This window comes from Notolepis coatsorum, assembly GCF_963971535.1.
Source record: "Notolepis coatsorum genome assembly, chromosome: 1".
Classification (NCBI taxonomy): Eukaryota; Metazoa; Chordata; class Actinopteri; order Aulopiformes; family Paralepididae; genus Notolepis; species Notolepis coatsorum.
Genome location: NC_140165.1, coordinates 25,976,219 through 25,993,152, shown reverse-complemented (window position 1 = coordinate 25,993,152; position 16,934 = coordinate 25,976,219). Strand labels below are relative to the sequence as shown.

Below are 16,934 nucleotides of genomic sequence, written 5' to 3'. Positions count from 1 at the left end.
AATCTGTGATCGAAATCATATTTCTCCCCCACGGAGACCTGAGATATACTGCAGAGCCCCACTCAACTCTGTAATGGTTCAAGAGCGCCATCTGGTGGCCGATCGGCAGATCGCCCAACAGGAAGTCATGTGGATGAAGTGGTGCTCACCCATATTTCGTCCGGGCACTCGCTATCGTTAGAGGGACTCCATCTTGATAACACGGGACAGCGATCGGTTGCAAATAACTCGGTAAACAACATGATTTGGACGTATATACTATTATACAACCTGGAAATGGATTGGGTATTTCTACATCCCATAATAGGAATATCTCTGCTCCACGCTCATCGCCCAACGCTATGAGGAAGCTACGGTAAGATTCAGCGTTTTTTTTTAACGTGTTCCATATAAACTGCTCTGATGATCATATCACCCACACTAGATGAATGATATAACGTTGCCCACGGAATTATAGACGACCCCCCGCCCATCCGGTCAACATCAGATCATACGTAGTAACTCCTAGAAGCACGTCCATTTGAATTTTTTTTTATCTCGCACAGATTCCTACCAAACTGTATTTGATCATCAATATAATGCATTTAGGGCTATAAATCAAGTTCTGGAGAAAGCTGCAGAAAACGATAAAAACATACTTATACTTTAGACCGTATTTTAGTATGAATATGTGAATGAAAAAGTATAACGTTGCTACACCCTGAACAATAGATAGGACATTGAATGGGCCATAATAATGTCAATTTAGCAATACAATTAAAAAAGTTATAGCCCTGCAAAGAAGGGGAACTTCTCCATAGACAAATAGAGCTGGCGAGGGATGGTAAATTATGAATTTAACCATGGCGATCAAAGTGTTAGCTTAACATAACAGACCTAAGTTTGGGGGAACTAATGGGATAACTGGGGTTGCAACAAAAGTGCAACTAAGGGCTAAAAACACAATGAAATAAAATAAGAATAATAATAATAAATAATATATCCTACTTAGCAGACTTCTTAGCTTAACATCCCAGGGAACTAATGGGATAACTGGGGATGTTGTTTGCTCCTGACAAGAGTCTCAAAGCAATGGTAGACAAAGCAACTCTGAGGTCATGCTCAATGTCCAATCTGTTCCTCCGCTTTGTCTTCAGCTGAGAAGCCACTTTCACAAAGATAGGTAGCGCAACAATTTTTTATTTATTTTTTTACACACACATCTGCGGCCCACTCAAAATAGCCCTGCGACCCACCAGTTGAGAAACACTGGTTTATATGTTTCTATATTGACCAACTGGTTGCTGTTTATATGCTTCTATACTGACTGACTGGCTGTTTCTATGTCTATGTTGACTGACTGGTTGTTTATATGTTTCTATATTGACTGGCTGTTTATATGTTTCTATATTGACTGGCTGTTTATATGTTTCTATATTGACTGGCTGTTTATATGTTTCTATATTGACCAACTGGTTGCTGTTTATATGCTTCTATACTGACTGACTGGCTGTTTCTATGTTGACTGGCTAGCTGTTTATATGTTTCTATACTGACTGGCTGTTTATATATTTCTATGTTGACTGACTGGTTGTTGTTTATATGTTTCTATATTGACTGGCTGTTTCTATGTTTCTATGTTGAGTGACTGGTTGTTTCTATGTTGACTGACTGGTTGTTGGTGGTAGTTTATATGTTTCTATGTTGACTGACTGGTTGTTGGTGGTGGTTTATATGTTTCTATGTTGACTGACTGGTTGTTTCTATGTTGACTGACTGGTTGTTGGTGGTGGTTTATATGTTTCTATGTTTCCTGACTGGCTGTTGTTTATATGTTTCCGTTTCCTGACTGGCTGTTGTTTATATGTTTCCTGACTGGCTGTTTCTATGTCTATGTTGACTGACTGGTTGTTTATATGTTTCTATATTGACTGGCTGTTTATATGTTTCTATATTGACTGGCTGTTTATATGTTTCTATATTGACTGGCTGTTTATATGTTTCTATATTGACCAACTGGTTGCTGTTTATATGCTTCTATACTGACTGACTGGCTGTTTCTATGTTGACTGGCTAGCTGTTTATATGTTTCTATATTGACTGGCTGTTTATATGTTTCTATACTGACTGGCTGTTTATATATTTCTATGTTGACTGACTGGTTGTTGTTTATATGTTTCTATATTGACTGGCTGTTTATATGTTTCTATGTTGAGTGACTGGTTGTTTCTATGTTGACTGACTGGTTGTTGGTGGTAGTTTATATGTTTCTATGTTGACTGACTGGTTGTTGGTGGTGGTTTATATGTTTCTATGTTGACTGACTGGTTGTTGGTGGTGGTTTATATGTTTCTATGTTGACTGACTGGTTGTTGGTGGTAGTTTATATGTTTCTATGTTGACTGACTGGTTGTTGGTGGTAGTTTATATGTTTCTATGTTGACTGACTGGTTGTTTCTATGTTGACTGACTGGTTGTTGGTGGTGGTTTATATGTTTCTATGTTGACTGACTGGTTGTTTATATGTTGACAGACTGGTTGTTTATATGTTTATATGTTTCCTGACTGGCTGTTGTTTATATGTTTCCGTTTCCTGACTGGCTGTTGTTTATATGTTTATATGTTTCCTGACTGGCTGTTGTTTATATGTTTCTATGTTGACTGACTGGTTGTTTATATGTTTATATGTTGACTGACTGGTTGTTTATATGTTTCTATGTTTCCTGACTGGCTGTTGTTTATATGTTTATATGTTGACTGACTGGTTGTTTATATGTTTCTATGTTGACTGACTGACTGGTTGTTTATATGTTTCTATGTTTCCTGACTGGCTGTTTATATGTTTCTATGTTGACTGACTGGCTGTTGTTTCTATGTTTCTATGTTGACTGACTGGTTGTTGGTGGTGGCGGGGTCGTCCACTGGCAGCTCCAGGATGTCGTCCTCCAGGTCGCTGACCTTCACCTGCTTCACCACCTCCAGGAGCAAAGACTCTGTGTTGACCCTCTGCTGGTGCTGCACGCCTGCAGAGAGGACATTAAACAACAAATAAGTCATTCATCGGGAGAAGAAACGGGACGCTGTTGCTACACAGTGCCATGTTTCTATCTGCTGTGAATTCAGTTGAGTAGACTGAGTAGACTTGTCTTTCACACATACTGTATGTTCAATCACTGGAAAAGTGGACAGGAGTTTAAGAGTAGAGGGTCCCTCCCACACAGCTCAATACACAGGATTGGATCAATGTGAATTCTAGAAGGATAGTGATGTGTTTGGTGAATGTCTTCTTCTCTAGTAGAAGGATGGTGGTGTGTTTGGTGAATGTCTTCTTCTCTAGTAGAAGGATGGTGGTGTGTTTGGTGAATGTCTTCTCTAGTAGAAGGATGGTGGTGTGTTTGGTGAATGTCTTCTGTAGTAGAAGGATGATGGTGTGTTTGGTGAATGTCTTCTCTAGTAGAAGGATGGTGGTGTGTTTGGTGAATGTCTTCTGTAGTAGAAGGATGATGGTGTGTTTGGTGAATGTCTTCTCTAGTAGAAGGATGGTGGTGTGTTTGGTGAATGTCTTCTCTAGTAGAAGGATGGTGGTGTGTTTGGTGAATGTCTTCTGTAGTAGAAGGATGATGGTGTGTTTGGTGAATGTTCTAAACACTGTTCTGTCGGCCCACAAAATCAGTCTCCAATTCATTGTCAATGGAGGCGCTCCAGATTATACCTGATGACATCACAAGTCTGAGTCTTACTTCTCTTGGTTTCTGGCGTTGGGAGAGAGTAGCTCATGTTCACAAATATTGATTGAACTTTCATAGGCCATGGGGATAACAACACTTAATTTAGGTCGTGTTCCCCTTTAACACTGGCATTTTACTTTAATTTACCACACTGTACTTAGGCAATAGAGTTTATTTTGTATTCTAGTTGTGATCCAGAGACCTATGACAGTCATGTTTTACCTAGGTTGTCTCTCAGGGCGCTGGCCTCGCCGTGATGGTCGTAGCTGTAGTTGCGGACGAGCTTCAGTCTCATGCGCGAGTAGTTCTCAGCGCTGGACACTCTCCAGTGCATGGGGTCCTGCTGCCTGTGGAAGAAAAGATTGATACAAAACATGACGATATATAACCGATACAAAACACTGATGTACTAGTACTGTGATGTGTGGAAGTCAGGGGTTATTCTGCCCTTTACTAGTACTGTGATGTGTGGAAGTCAGGGGTTCTTCTGCCCTTTACTAGTACTGTGATGTGTGGAAGTCAGGGGTTCTTCTGCCCTTTACTAGTACTGTGATGTGTGGAAGTCATGCATGTGCTATACGTATAAAGTATGTTGTTTTGGTTTGCAAAAAAAGTATGCAGTCCTCAAGTTCAAGTTAAAAAATTGCCACTTTTCTGCCCGCTTGTTAAGTTTAAATTAGTGCAATAAATGCACTACAAATAAAAATACAAATAAGAAAGGTCAACTATGGGTATAGACTAGTAAGACTGCACGGATTTCACTGTGGCTTCCATGCAGTCCAAGTAAGACTGTGGCTTCCATGCAGTCCAAGAGCAGTAGTATATATTCCAGAATGATTATCAGATATCATTAGTCATTTGAGTTTGAGAAAATAAAGTCAGTCAAAAACTATGGCGCTGAAAAACAGTCGGGTAACCATGAATATGGAATTCCAGTAGTGTATTTTCTGTTGTTTTGACTATTGGTAACGTTGTCCTCTCAGCTACATAGCATTCGCTCGAGGCTGGGCTTGTAGTGTATGCTGGAAATTGTAGCAATTTCAGTACAAAACTGTGGGGCGACAGTTGCACAGGAGGTACAGCGGTCGTCTAGTAATCGGAAGGTTCCCAGCTCCTCCTGGCAACGTCTCAAAGTGTCCTTGAGCAAGACACTTAACCCCTACCTGCTCCAGATGAGCAGTTGGCTCCTTGCATGGTTACCTCCACTGTCGCTGAATGTCGGAACGAATGGGTGGATGTGAGACATAAGTTGAAAAGCGCTTTGGATAAAATAACTATATAAATGCAGGTCCATTTACCATTACTGTGATTAGGTACACAGTGTTGCACCCAAGGCTTTTCTTCTCAAATTTCAAAACATATTCTGCGCAACTCAGCTCCCCTCAAATGTCAGACCAACTGAATAAGTGAACCATATAAGAACCATATGAACCAGCTACCTTGAGACCAGGTACCTTCCAGAACCAGGCAGGTCTGTAGTAGAGACCAGAGGCAACACTCTTCCAGAACCAGGCAGGTCTGTAGTAGAGACCAGAGGCAACACTCTTCCAGAACCAGGCAGGTCTCAGAACTGTCATGTGACTCCCCAGGTCTATATGACCCCCAACTAGGGATGTCCGATATTGGCATTAAATTGTGATATCGGAAAATATCGGTATCGGTTTTCAAAAAATAAAATTAAAAATTTGTTTTTACATTTACTTAACCTTTATTTACCCAGGCAAGCAAGTAAGAACATATTCAGATTTTTTGTATTGTCAAAAGTATGCATAATGTTGTGTTAATTCCACAACAAGAGATATGTAATGTTAATTACCTGAAATTATTCCGTTTTTGGGGGGGGGGGGGGGGGGGGGGAAACCCTGCATATATCGGTATCGGTTGATATCGGTATCGGAAATTAAGAGTTGGACAATATCGGTATATCGGTATCGGTAAAAAAAGCCAATATCGAGCATCCCTACCCCGAACCCTAACATTAGGTAAAGCCTGTCATGAACCTGTGGCGTCTTCAGTACCTGTCTGCCCAGGGCCCTCTCTCGCACACCAGGCCTCTGCGCGCTGCCTTCCACTGCCTGAGGGTGGCGCTGTTCTGGCTGTGCAGTTGCTTCAGCATGCTATTGTAGCGCAGGTTCTCCTGGCGGCCGCGGCGAGAGAATGGCTCCACAAACTGCTCCTGTAGGAGGGAGAGGGGAGCGGTTCAGCGGGGTTAGCATGTAAACACACAATCCTCTACAGCAGCGGTTCTCAACCTACGGGTCGTGACCCAAAGTGGGGTGCTCGGAACATGTCACTATGATGCCGCTAGCTCATGGAATGAACTCCAACAGTCCTTAAAGCTTGATATGTTCCCCGGCCTCTGTTGCAGAGTTTAAGACCTTGATCTCAGACCTTTGTCAATCAAGTTGTACGTGTTTTAATTTATTTGTTATCCTTACTTTTTGCCTCGTCTTGTTGTCGTATTCGACTGTAAATGAGGGTTGCCTTTTGAGTTAAAATAAAGGTTTGAAATTAAATGAAACGTGTGTGTGTGTGTGTGTGTATGTATGTATGTATGTATGTATGTATGTATGTATGTATGTATGTATGTATGTATGTATGTATGTATGTATGTATGTATGTATGTATGTATGTATGTATGTGTGTCTCACATACTCAATGGTTGTCATGCATACAAAGGGCTCTACATTTGTAGGCATGATAGGATCGTGGATCTGATTGCAGACAGTGTCTGTTCCACACTCGGGTCACCTGCAACAGTGCTGTATAAGCACACCAGTGTTCAATCTGTGTAATGACAATTCACTGTTCTCTGATATTTCAGCAAACACCCCCGATGTTGTTGTAGTTGTTAATGAGAATAACAGAGGTTCTCATCCTAGAAGTTGGCTGTACGTTTGACTACAGTCTAGAAGAAGCCTTTACAACCAAAATGTTGAAGTATCAACTGTTAGAGCACATACCATATCACAACTGGGCTACAACTGTAAACTTTTAGTCGTCATAAGTTGGGTGTTAGAGGCCTTCAGATTGCCGGTCTTTTGAAGGGAAGAGCCAAACAGTTAGCAAGATATTGCTCAGTGTCAGCTATTATTGGCAGCCGCGCAATTTGGAGAAGATGCTGCTATCTGTACCCATAAGCTGTGTGTTGATTGTCAGGTTCATCATCCATGTGTGTGTGTAACTTTGGTTGCCATTGCCAATTTGGGAACGAATGTATCACAATAACCCATAATGTACAAGTGCACTGATAATATTTGTGTCCTTTAAACATCGTCTTTCTAAATAAAATATTCTAAATTTGTGTGAGTGTGTGAGTGTGTGTGTGTGTGTGTGTGTGTGTGTGTGTGTGTGTGTGTGTGTGTGTGTGTGTGTGTGTGTGTGTGTGTGTGTGTGTGTGTGTGTGTGCGCGTGCGAGAGAGACACCAGCGGTGTGACGGACCTGGAAGCGGATCTTGCTCTCGCCCCTCTCCCTCTCCCTCTTGTGCAGGCTGACCATGAAGGCCTCGTAGCACTCCTTCCAGTACAGAGCCATGCTCTCGTGGCCCTGGCTGAACGTCTCGATCTCATACTGCTTCATGTACGGGATGATCTGAGGAGGGAGGGCGAGGGGACAACAATCACTACATTTCACATCATGAGATAAGATGCATCTTTATTGATCCCCTTGGGGGAAACATAGTCTAGACTAGAGAGAGAAAGAGACACAGAGAGACAGAGAGAGAAAGAGAAAGAGAAAGAGAGAGAGGGAGAGAGAGAGAGAGAGAGAGACAGACAGAGAGAGAGAAAGAGATATAGAGACAGAGGGAGAGACAGAGAGACACAGAGGGAGGGAGAGAGAGAGAGAAACACACACACACACACACACACAGGGAGAGAAAGAGAGACAGAGAGAGAGAGAGAGACTTTCTACCGATGTAAACTGAACCAAGCCATTCTCAGAGGACGACCACTTAATTGCGAGGGTGATCCACATCATCCAAACCCATGATACGACCTATGATTAAAAAAAAAAAGAAAAAAAAACTCACGTATTTGTCGAGGTAGACGCGCCACTCGGGCGAGTTGCAGTAGAGCTGGAAGTCGTCGAAGAAGGAGGGGCTGCCGTTGGCGCAGGGCAGCTGGGGCAGGTGCAGCTCCATGTAGAGCAGGCGGTGCACCTTGGAGAGCAGCGTGCGCAGCAGCGGCACCAGGAAGGAGTAGGTCTCCTCCGTCTGCTCCTGGACGGAGCGCCGCAGGATGCCCTCCACCTTGCCCAGCAGGTAGCAGGCCTCGTCCTGGCTGGACACCGCCTTGGTCTGCAGGATGCCGTTCAGCTTGGCCGTGGCCATGGCACACACCTGGGTGGGGGAAGCTCCTTGATTTATTTATTCATTATTATAATAATTCATTATAATGAAATCAAATTTTTTGATTGATTTGAAAACATTATTTTTTTTTTACCCTTTTTTAACACCAAACATCCTATAGCTCGGATATCCAGCCTGCGTTGTGAACGTTTGTTTACGTTCCTCTTAACACTTTGCCGCCCAACCACGAGTTAACTCGGGTTTCGGTGCCATGCGTTGAGGACCAGAGCCACGAGTTAACTCGTGGCAAGTTGTTATTGTTTTATTCCATATTAATAAACGGATCAAGATCCCCGATCGACTCTGCAGATTTACCCGCCTCCTTGAAATCGGCGACATGCAATACTGGCCAGATCCTCTTAGGGGCGCCATCGCTCCACTGCAGTATCATTGTGGGCGAGTGGATACTTTTTTTTTTTTACAGTCTATGGGCGTTTCATTTTAGCCTGATCCCAAGCGAACAGCATGCACCGTTGATCACGGTTCGAAGCGCAGATTTCAGCCTGGAATAATGGGATTTATGGGATCAGCCAATGGCATATCGATCAACCAGATGCCGATGAATAATGGGGAAATGCTGCCGGCGATCACATGGGCTGACGGTAGGACCCTCTTCACCCAAATTACAGCCGGATCAGACATTGTTGTAAAACGCAAGCAATCGATCAGTGAATGTGGCTACTTGCACGGACACTCTATTGCTAATCAATAATACTAATCGGCGTCCCCCGCCGCCCCCATTTCATCCATAGATGCTCTGTAATAGTCCGGATGATAAGCAGTTTGTTTTATTTCATTCGAATATATACAACAGAAATGTCGTTCGATATAACGTTAGTAGCCTTTAGCCCTATATCTAGCTTCCCAGAAAATATTTGAGACGAAAAGTGCGATAAACCTTATATTCACGACGCTATAAAATGACAACCAACCGATGGATTTTGTTTTTCTTTAAGCCATTATGAAGGCACGGTTTATGCACTCAAGTGACAATGAGAATGGACAGATAGCAATACTATAAAGTATAGATATAGCTCTCCAAAAGTACATCGGTTTGTTTACAAAGCTTTGTCCTCCAGCCACATATTAGACGGCGACGGCCGGTCCTCAATGTGTTAACACATTGGTCGCCAACAACGTCATAATTTGTTATTGCCCGCCATGCTTTGAACGCCAACAACGTGATAATTCATTGTTGGGATCAATATTAAATTTTTTCGCCATGGCATTCATAATTCATCCAGCCTCCCTGCGGGACTGCAGCGGCACCCTGTCTGATATTGCAACGCTTCAATACCGCCGCCTGGTGGATGATCGGGCGAGTTACACTCCACACCAAACCGGAAGTGGCGCTGGTGCATCAAGGAACTCCCTCCGGCAGTACTATCTTGTTACGTGGATCCAGACAAACACTCGAGTACATTGGGATCGCTTTCTAAACGCAATAATCTATATGATTTCGGCGTTTATTGCGTCATACAAACGGGAAATGGATCTAGCAGATCGACGTCAAATAATTGGAATATTTTTCCTCCAGTCTCATCGGCGAACGGTAAGAGCAATATAACGTTATTGTCAGCTTGATTGTCCATTTCTTTGTTTGCAATCCATCTGATCAATGTATCAACCCATACTAAATAAAGCCGCTACTGACGATCAAGGAATTATAAACGACCCCCCCCCCCCTTTCCTTCACGCATGATGAAGCATAATGTATACCGATCATGTACATTTGAATTTTTTTATAGCGTGTATAGGAAAGAAACGCCAATCGATAATCTATCATATGCTTCAGGGCCTATAACCTGCGTTTTTTTTAATTACAGCAGAAAAGCTTAAAAACACTTACCGTATATTCTCGACGGTATTGACACAACAATGTATGAATGAAAAAATATAACGTTCCCAGATCCGGAAGGATAGATACCCGATGTTGAATGGGCCATAGTAATGTCAATATAGCTATAATATTTAAAAAGTTATAGCCCTGCAAAGAAGGTAAACATCTCCATAGGCTTACAGCGGTGGCAGACTGGGTATAAGGATGGGCATACTGCGTGGCAATCAAAGTGTTAACATGCAGACCGGGAGATTAATGAGTGACCAGACGCCCCCTAAATGTCTTATTTCATTAATACAAAGTTTCAGAACGGACTTTTGGATTAAACCAAGTTTTATAAACAATGCACTGATGAACAGTCTTTCCCAGCAGAGCAACAAGTACTAAGTAACGTTACACAGGTTGAGCCATGCTATGCTGGCTAATTAGTAATTAGAGAACACATTATTCACAAAATGAATCAGCATTCAACATTATTGAAGACTCCTGTGAAAAAGGGCAAAAATCACACTGTTGGATTGGTAACAACATTTTCAAATGTTGGGAGATTTCACAAAATTGGACACCCTTCACGCAATAGTTCAGATTTTTAGAACCTGAGTCCTATTTCCCACTTACTAATGATGATGTTGAACGTGTAGAGTCCTTTCTCAGCACAATCCATGCTGTTCCTCGCACTAGCTCCAGATAGTTGGTCACAAACCAATGCAAAGTCAATGGGCTCCTGTCTGTACTGCTGACGGAGGCTCACTGGAATCTACTCCACAGTGCTCACAACGATTTCAGTTTGCTTCAATCAGCAACAGGAACAGCATGGACTGTGTTGAGAAAGGACCAATCAACATTGGTAAGTAGGAAGTGGTAAATGGACTGCATTTATATAACAGCTTTTTATCCAAAGCGCTTTTACAACTTATGCCTCACATTCACCCGTTCACTCACACAATCACACACCGACGGCGGAGGCGACCAATGCGAGGTGCCAACCTGCTCATCGGGAGCAACTAGGGGTTAAGTGTCTTGCTCAAGGACACTTCGACACGCTGCCCGGGGGAAGAGCGGGAATCGAACCGGGGGAAAACCGCCGGATTACCAGACGACCGCTCTGTGGCTCACCTGGGGGTCCTCCTGAGCCATGAAGCCCAGCAGCAGACGCAGGCCCACTTGGGACAGCTGGAGCCACTGGCTGCCGGAGGAGTACCAGACCATCAGGCTGTCCATGAGCGTCACCGTCTCCTCCAGCACCTTCTCGGTCCACAGCGCCGGGTTCACCAGCCCCTCCGCCTGCAGGAAGTCCTGCACGGCGTGGAGCAGCCGCACCGCGTTCTCCGTGTGCTGGGGCAGCGTGGCGGCCGAGGCCTCGCGGTTGTCGCCGACCGCACACTCCAGCATGCGCTCCATCAGGCTAGAGAGAGGGAGGAGAGGGGGAGGAGAGGGAGGAGAGGGGGAGGGAGGAGAGGGGGAAGAAGAGGAGAGAGGGAGGAGAGGAAGGAAGAGGAGAGAGATGGAGGGAGGAGAGAGGAGAGGGAGGAAGAGAGATGGAGGGAGAAGAGAGGAATGGAGGAGAGGAGACGAGGGAGGAAGAGGAGAGAGAGAGGGAGGAGAGAGAGAGGGAGGAGAGAGGAGAGAGATGGGAGGAGATAGGGAGGGAGGAGAGACGAGACGAGGGAGGAAGAGGAGAGAGAGGGAGGAAGAGGAGAGAGAGGGAGGAAGAGGAGAGAGACGGAGGAAGAAGAGAGCGATGGAGGGAGGAGAGAGAAGAGAGGAGAGGCAGGGAGGAGATGGAGGGAGGAAGAAGAGAGATGGAGGTTAATTTTCCTTCTCAGAACTGAGAACACCACTATAGCATGAAGCTCATTTGAGTATAAAACATTTAAAACATTCTGTGGGTCCACAAAATGACTTGTCTGTGTCTTGTAGTGGTGTGTCCTCTGACCTGAGCTTGATGTGGTCGACGGGCAGCAGCAGCTCGTTGGCAGTGCCCAGCTTAGAGAGGGCAGAGAACACCTGACCGCGCTCCAGCCACGCCGTGTCGTCGGAACCCTCCACCCCTCTCCACATCACACACAGCACGATCTCCACCAGCATGGAGCACAGCTCATCCTCTGCCCGCTAGGGGGAGACGGAGAGAGAGAGAGAGAGAGAGAGAGACACAGAGTGAAAGACAGAGAGAGAAAGAGAGAGACACAGGAGAGTGAGAGAGAGGGGAAGAGAGAGAAACACAGAGAGACAGAGACACAGAGTGAGAGACAGACAGAGAGAGAAAGAGAGAGACCGCAGACACAGAGAGAGAGACACACAGAGAGCGAGAGACAGTGAGATAGAGACACATGCACAGAGAGACAGAGACAGAGAGAGAGAGAGACAGTGAGATAGAGAGAGAGAGACACATGCACAGAAAGACAGAGACAGAGAGACAGAGAGAGAGAGAGAGAGAGAGAGAGAGAGCTTCAAACTGGAACTGTCTTTTATTAGATATAGACAACGTCTGAGGTGTGTGAGGTAGGCTACTCAAAATGTCAGTTTATAATAGATAAATAAAAGGTTCTAGCTACATCAGTGGATCTCAGTAGATGTGTGGTCGGCTTGCTGCGGTAGTCGTGATACCGGTGTTACACTGTGTTCAGGCATCATCCACCAAGTACATTACTTGCCCACTGCCCCCACCGGTGTATTTTTCTATATATATTATTTTTTTAAATAGAAATAAAACCCATTTAGTTCATTTTTGCACATCAGTGCCCACGTTCATCAAATAAAATATTGATTAGGTCTGTGCTTAAGTTTCACTTTAACTTCTAGAGTAGATGGGTTTTCAGATGTAAAGCCTGCAGCAGGGAAAGCTCGTCTGGAGAGCAGCTCAGAGGACCAGCAACAGTATGTTTGTGCCGCGATGCTAATGGCTGCATCTACATTGATCCGCCCATTGATCCGCCAATGTAGAAAATTGACGGAAGGTATTACTGTCCGTTGGTTTCTTTTTAAATTAGACTCCAACATCAACTCTCTCTATCCAACAAAACAGAGGTAACCGCGGCAACCCTAATGTGTGGATCTATATGCGTCAGTGTGTCTCACCTCGGCACAGTTGAAGGACTCCCCCAGCGAGATGTTGTCGCTGAACAGGAAGCTGTCCTCCGTCAGGGAGGAGGACGCGTCGCGCTCTCCGGACCCCCCGGGAAAAGGCTTGGTGGTCTCCAGCGGCGACGGCGTGCTCCCGGGCGTCTGGCTCCCGCTCTCCCCGCCCTCGTAGGCCTGCAGGTGGGACAGGTCCAGGCTCAGACCCCCGGACTTGCCCACCGCCCAGGGCCTGACCGGGTGGAGGTGCGGTTCGGCGGAGGCCGACGAGGAGGGTGTGTCCAATAAAGACACGACGTCCCCGTTCTCCAGACTGTCCACCGACCGCGCGTCCCCGATGCTGAGCCGGTCGTCCTCCAGGCGTCCCGCGCTGCCCGCCCGCCCTCGCCTCTCCAGGGGCAGTTCCAGCCGGTTCCCAGAGCTGCTGGTGCTGCTACCTCCACCTCCTCCTCCTCCTCCTCCGCCACCGCTGGCTCGCCCCAGGCCCAAGTCCAGGCTGCAGGTGCTGGCCGTGTCGCCCCCCCGCAGCGTGGAGCTGCCGTCCCCCGTGCCGGGGCAGCGCAGGTACAGCCTCATCAGGGTGTCCTGCCAGCACTGCTGCCTGGAGATCTGGAGGGCGGCGTCGGACTGGGACTGGAGCAGCTGGTACACCTGGAGGGAGGAGGGGAGGTCACAGTGTTGTTGAAGACACAATCTATTTACCAGGAAAACTTAACTATGGGTGTATTCATCCATGCTCTTGAGGAGTTTGTCATGCTTTGTAAACATTTTTACAAGTCACTATTAACTATTTTAGATTCATGCGAAAACCTTAACTCATTCAGCGCCAGAGCGCCAGTTTACTGTTACTGTTGAAAGGCCAGCGCTTTAAAGTATAGGAATATGTGGCGGTGTTTGCAGAGCTAAAACTATATTATATATTATAGTTATGGATATCATAATATTGCCCATTTGACATCGAGTATCTATCGTTGAATTTGTGAAAAAGAAATAATTCTTTCATCCATACATTCCCGTTTTATACCGTGGTGAACATGAGTATAGTTTGAGAGTAATCCTGTCTAATCCCAGAAAACTACGCTATGCAGCAATACGTGCATTTCACAAAAAACGTGCCGTTTCTCACCTGTATACGCTACTATTTCTATATCAACTCTATATCATCGGTATTATGTTTCATCATGAATGCATGAAAGGGTGGGGGGGGGGGGGGGGGGTCGTTTTTTTATGCTTTGATCGTCACCAATGGAATACGTTACACAGTACATTACACACATACCCTCCGATCGCAATGAAGGAATTATTGGATCAAATGCAAGATTGATACCATATAGCCATTACCTTGACTAGGATGTACCCCAAAAAGAATATTCCAATTATCTGATCGCCATTCCAAGTATTGATGTCGATCGTGTCCATAACACAATCCACCAATAGGGCGGCTACATGGCGCAGTGGGCAAGGCGCTCGCAACGAAAGCTGGAGACTAGGCTCGAACAGGATGCCTCCTGTTCGAGCCCCGCTCTCCACATTGCTTTCAGTTTAGCTGGTCATCCACAGTAATACACATTGGCCATATTACGGGGAGGGAAACTGAAGGGTGGGGATCGGGCGTTGTGGACAGCGACTCCTACAGGTCGGTTGGTGCGCCTGCGCAGTAGAATCAAAAAGCGACGGGGGCGGGGCCCCTCCAAAGCCCAGACCCCCGACGCTGAAAGATCGAGCCGCGCAGGTGAAAAGATGCGACGGCTGTTACCTCGAGTATCGGAGGGGACTCGTGCTATGTATGGCTTAGTCCACATTGCAGCCGGCTTGTGGGAGGCAAGAAACAACGTTCGAAGACAGGGGAGGGTTGAATTGGAGGATATGAAAATTGGGATGGGAGAAAAATAGAAAAATGGGAGAAAAAGTGGATAAAAAAAACATAATCCACCAATGAACATGAATTGGGAGTGTTTGACTCTTATAAATCCATGCGTTATAAGCACTCGTCATGCCAGACTAGGAAAAGTCCTATTTAATCAATGCACACCTGAATACAGAGAGTTTAAAAGGATGTGCAATACAGGCCGCAACCCATCAGGCGGCGGTATTGGACTTTTGCGATCTCAGACCCATTCCCAATGATAACGTCAGGCTCCCTGGATGGATAATGAATGGAAATAACGAATAAAAGAAATAACGACCAAAACCCCACTATACTCGGGTCTGGCACTGAACGTTCGGCGAGTTAACCCGACTATCATCGGGTCTGGCGTGGAAAGTGTTAAAATAATGAACGCATTTAATGGCATTACCTTTATGACCCCAAACACCTCCCATAACTTCTACATTTAGCCGCGTTGGGAACGTTTGTTTACATTCCTGATCACTGACATGCAGACCAGGAGGATAATTAGTGACCAGACGTCCCCTGAATGTCTTATTTCATTATACAAAGTCTGCAAACTGCCTTTTGGATTAAACCAAGATCATCAAGCAGAGCAACAAGTACTAAGTAACGTTACACAGGTCCAGCTACACTATGCTGCCAAATTATGCTAGGTAGCAGTAATGTTAACAGATTGTCTGATGGAGCCGTCTGACCAACAAAGATATTGTTACATCAGAGAACACATTCATTCACAAAATGGATCACCATTCAACGGTATTGAAGACTTCTGCGATTGATAAGTACTAATGATTACTTTCTCGAACTAATTACACATTTTTGTGACTGAAAATGTTACATTTGGCCTGATGTTGGCGCTTGAGGAAAGGTCACGGGGTCACCAGAATCAATAGGCCTCCTCCTCTAGGGGTCATGAATGTGCACAGTACATATGAAAATATCTGAATGAAAGCTAGTTGAGTTATCTCGTTCACACAAAGGATCTGCGGCGGTGGTCGGGGTAAATCCATAATATCCCAGACGTCGGGATATAATTAATCGACAGCCCTGAAATCTTCTTTGAACCCTTCATAGCTCAAAATACAGGCATGTTTTACTCTCATGTTTACAAACATTGCAAATGTAAACAAACCTTTTACTTACTATAATGATACTGAGCCATCTGCCTAATCTTGTCTGACTGTAGTTACTGAGTGCATATGGAACTGAAAGGTCGCCTTGCCCGTTTGTAATTTTAATATGTGTGTGTGCGTCTGTTCCCTTACCCTCTTGCAGACGATAAGGCGAACGCTGGGACCGGCCCGATGGGTCAACTGCACCAACGCCATCAGGTCCTTATAGTTCACAACGTGATCTGGAGATCACACACACAGACACACACACACAGACACACACAGAAAGAGAGACACATGAACAAAATAACTCACTCAATCTCATGTAATTCATTCATTACATACACTAACGTGCATCAGGGTTTACTGCCTATTAACCTTTTATGCAGTTCTGATCACATTCAGGAAATTATAAAATATTTCAAAGATTTGTGTATGTATTCAATGTACTTAGAGTGTTTGCTGTGCTGTCCCTGTGCACTGTTTGTAAATGGTAAATGGATTGCATTTATATAGTGCTTTTATCCAAAGCACTTTACAACTTATGCCTCACGATTCACCCATTCACTCGCACACCGACGGCGGAGGTAACCATGCAAGGCGCCAACCTGCTCATCAACAAACCTCCTAACCCTCTTCTAAAAGCCAGATAATCATTGGTGATATTACCTCCTAAAAGCCAGATAATAGTAGTAGTAGTAGTAGTAGTAGTAGTAGTAGTAGTAGTAGTAGTAGTAGTAGTAGTTTATTCAGTCATCTCACACAATAAAATATACACCATCATTTAACAATATTTGATTTACAGTGACTGAAAAGGTACAGACTGAAGCATAATGCTTATATATGCGTGTCCTATATTAACAAAATTAAGACTCCAAAACAGTATTCTAAAAGAAAATAGTAAAAAACACTATTATTCACCCTTGTAGTTTTCAAAAATAACTTTACAAACCATTT

General features: G+C 44.7%; 1 protein-coding gene across 1 annotated transcript in view; it reads right to left on the bottom strand.

Annotated features, from left to right (window-relative positions):
* nbeal1 (neurobeachin-like 1) overlaps positions 1-16,934 on the bottom strand; it is a gene marked incomplete at its 3' end in the record, with an annotated part of 156,290 nt that overhangs the window by 27,243 nt on the left and 112,113 nt on the right. The window contains 9 exon segments of the mRNA XM_084319022.1: positions 2,873-3,002; positions 3,930-4,054; positions 5,726-5,883; positions 7,150-7,299; positions 7,739-8,047; positions 11,013-11,301; positions 11,833-12,008; positions 12,975-13,625; positions 16,131-16,219. Of these exon segments, the coding sequence (XP_084175148.1) occupies positions 2,873-3,002; positions 3,930-4,054; positions 5,726-5,883; positions 7,150-7,299; positions 7,739-8,047; positions 11,013-11,301; positions 11,833-12,008; positions 12,975-13,625; positions 16,131-16,219 (2,077 nt within the window).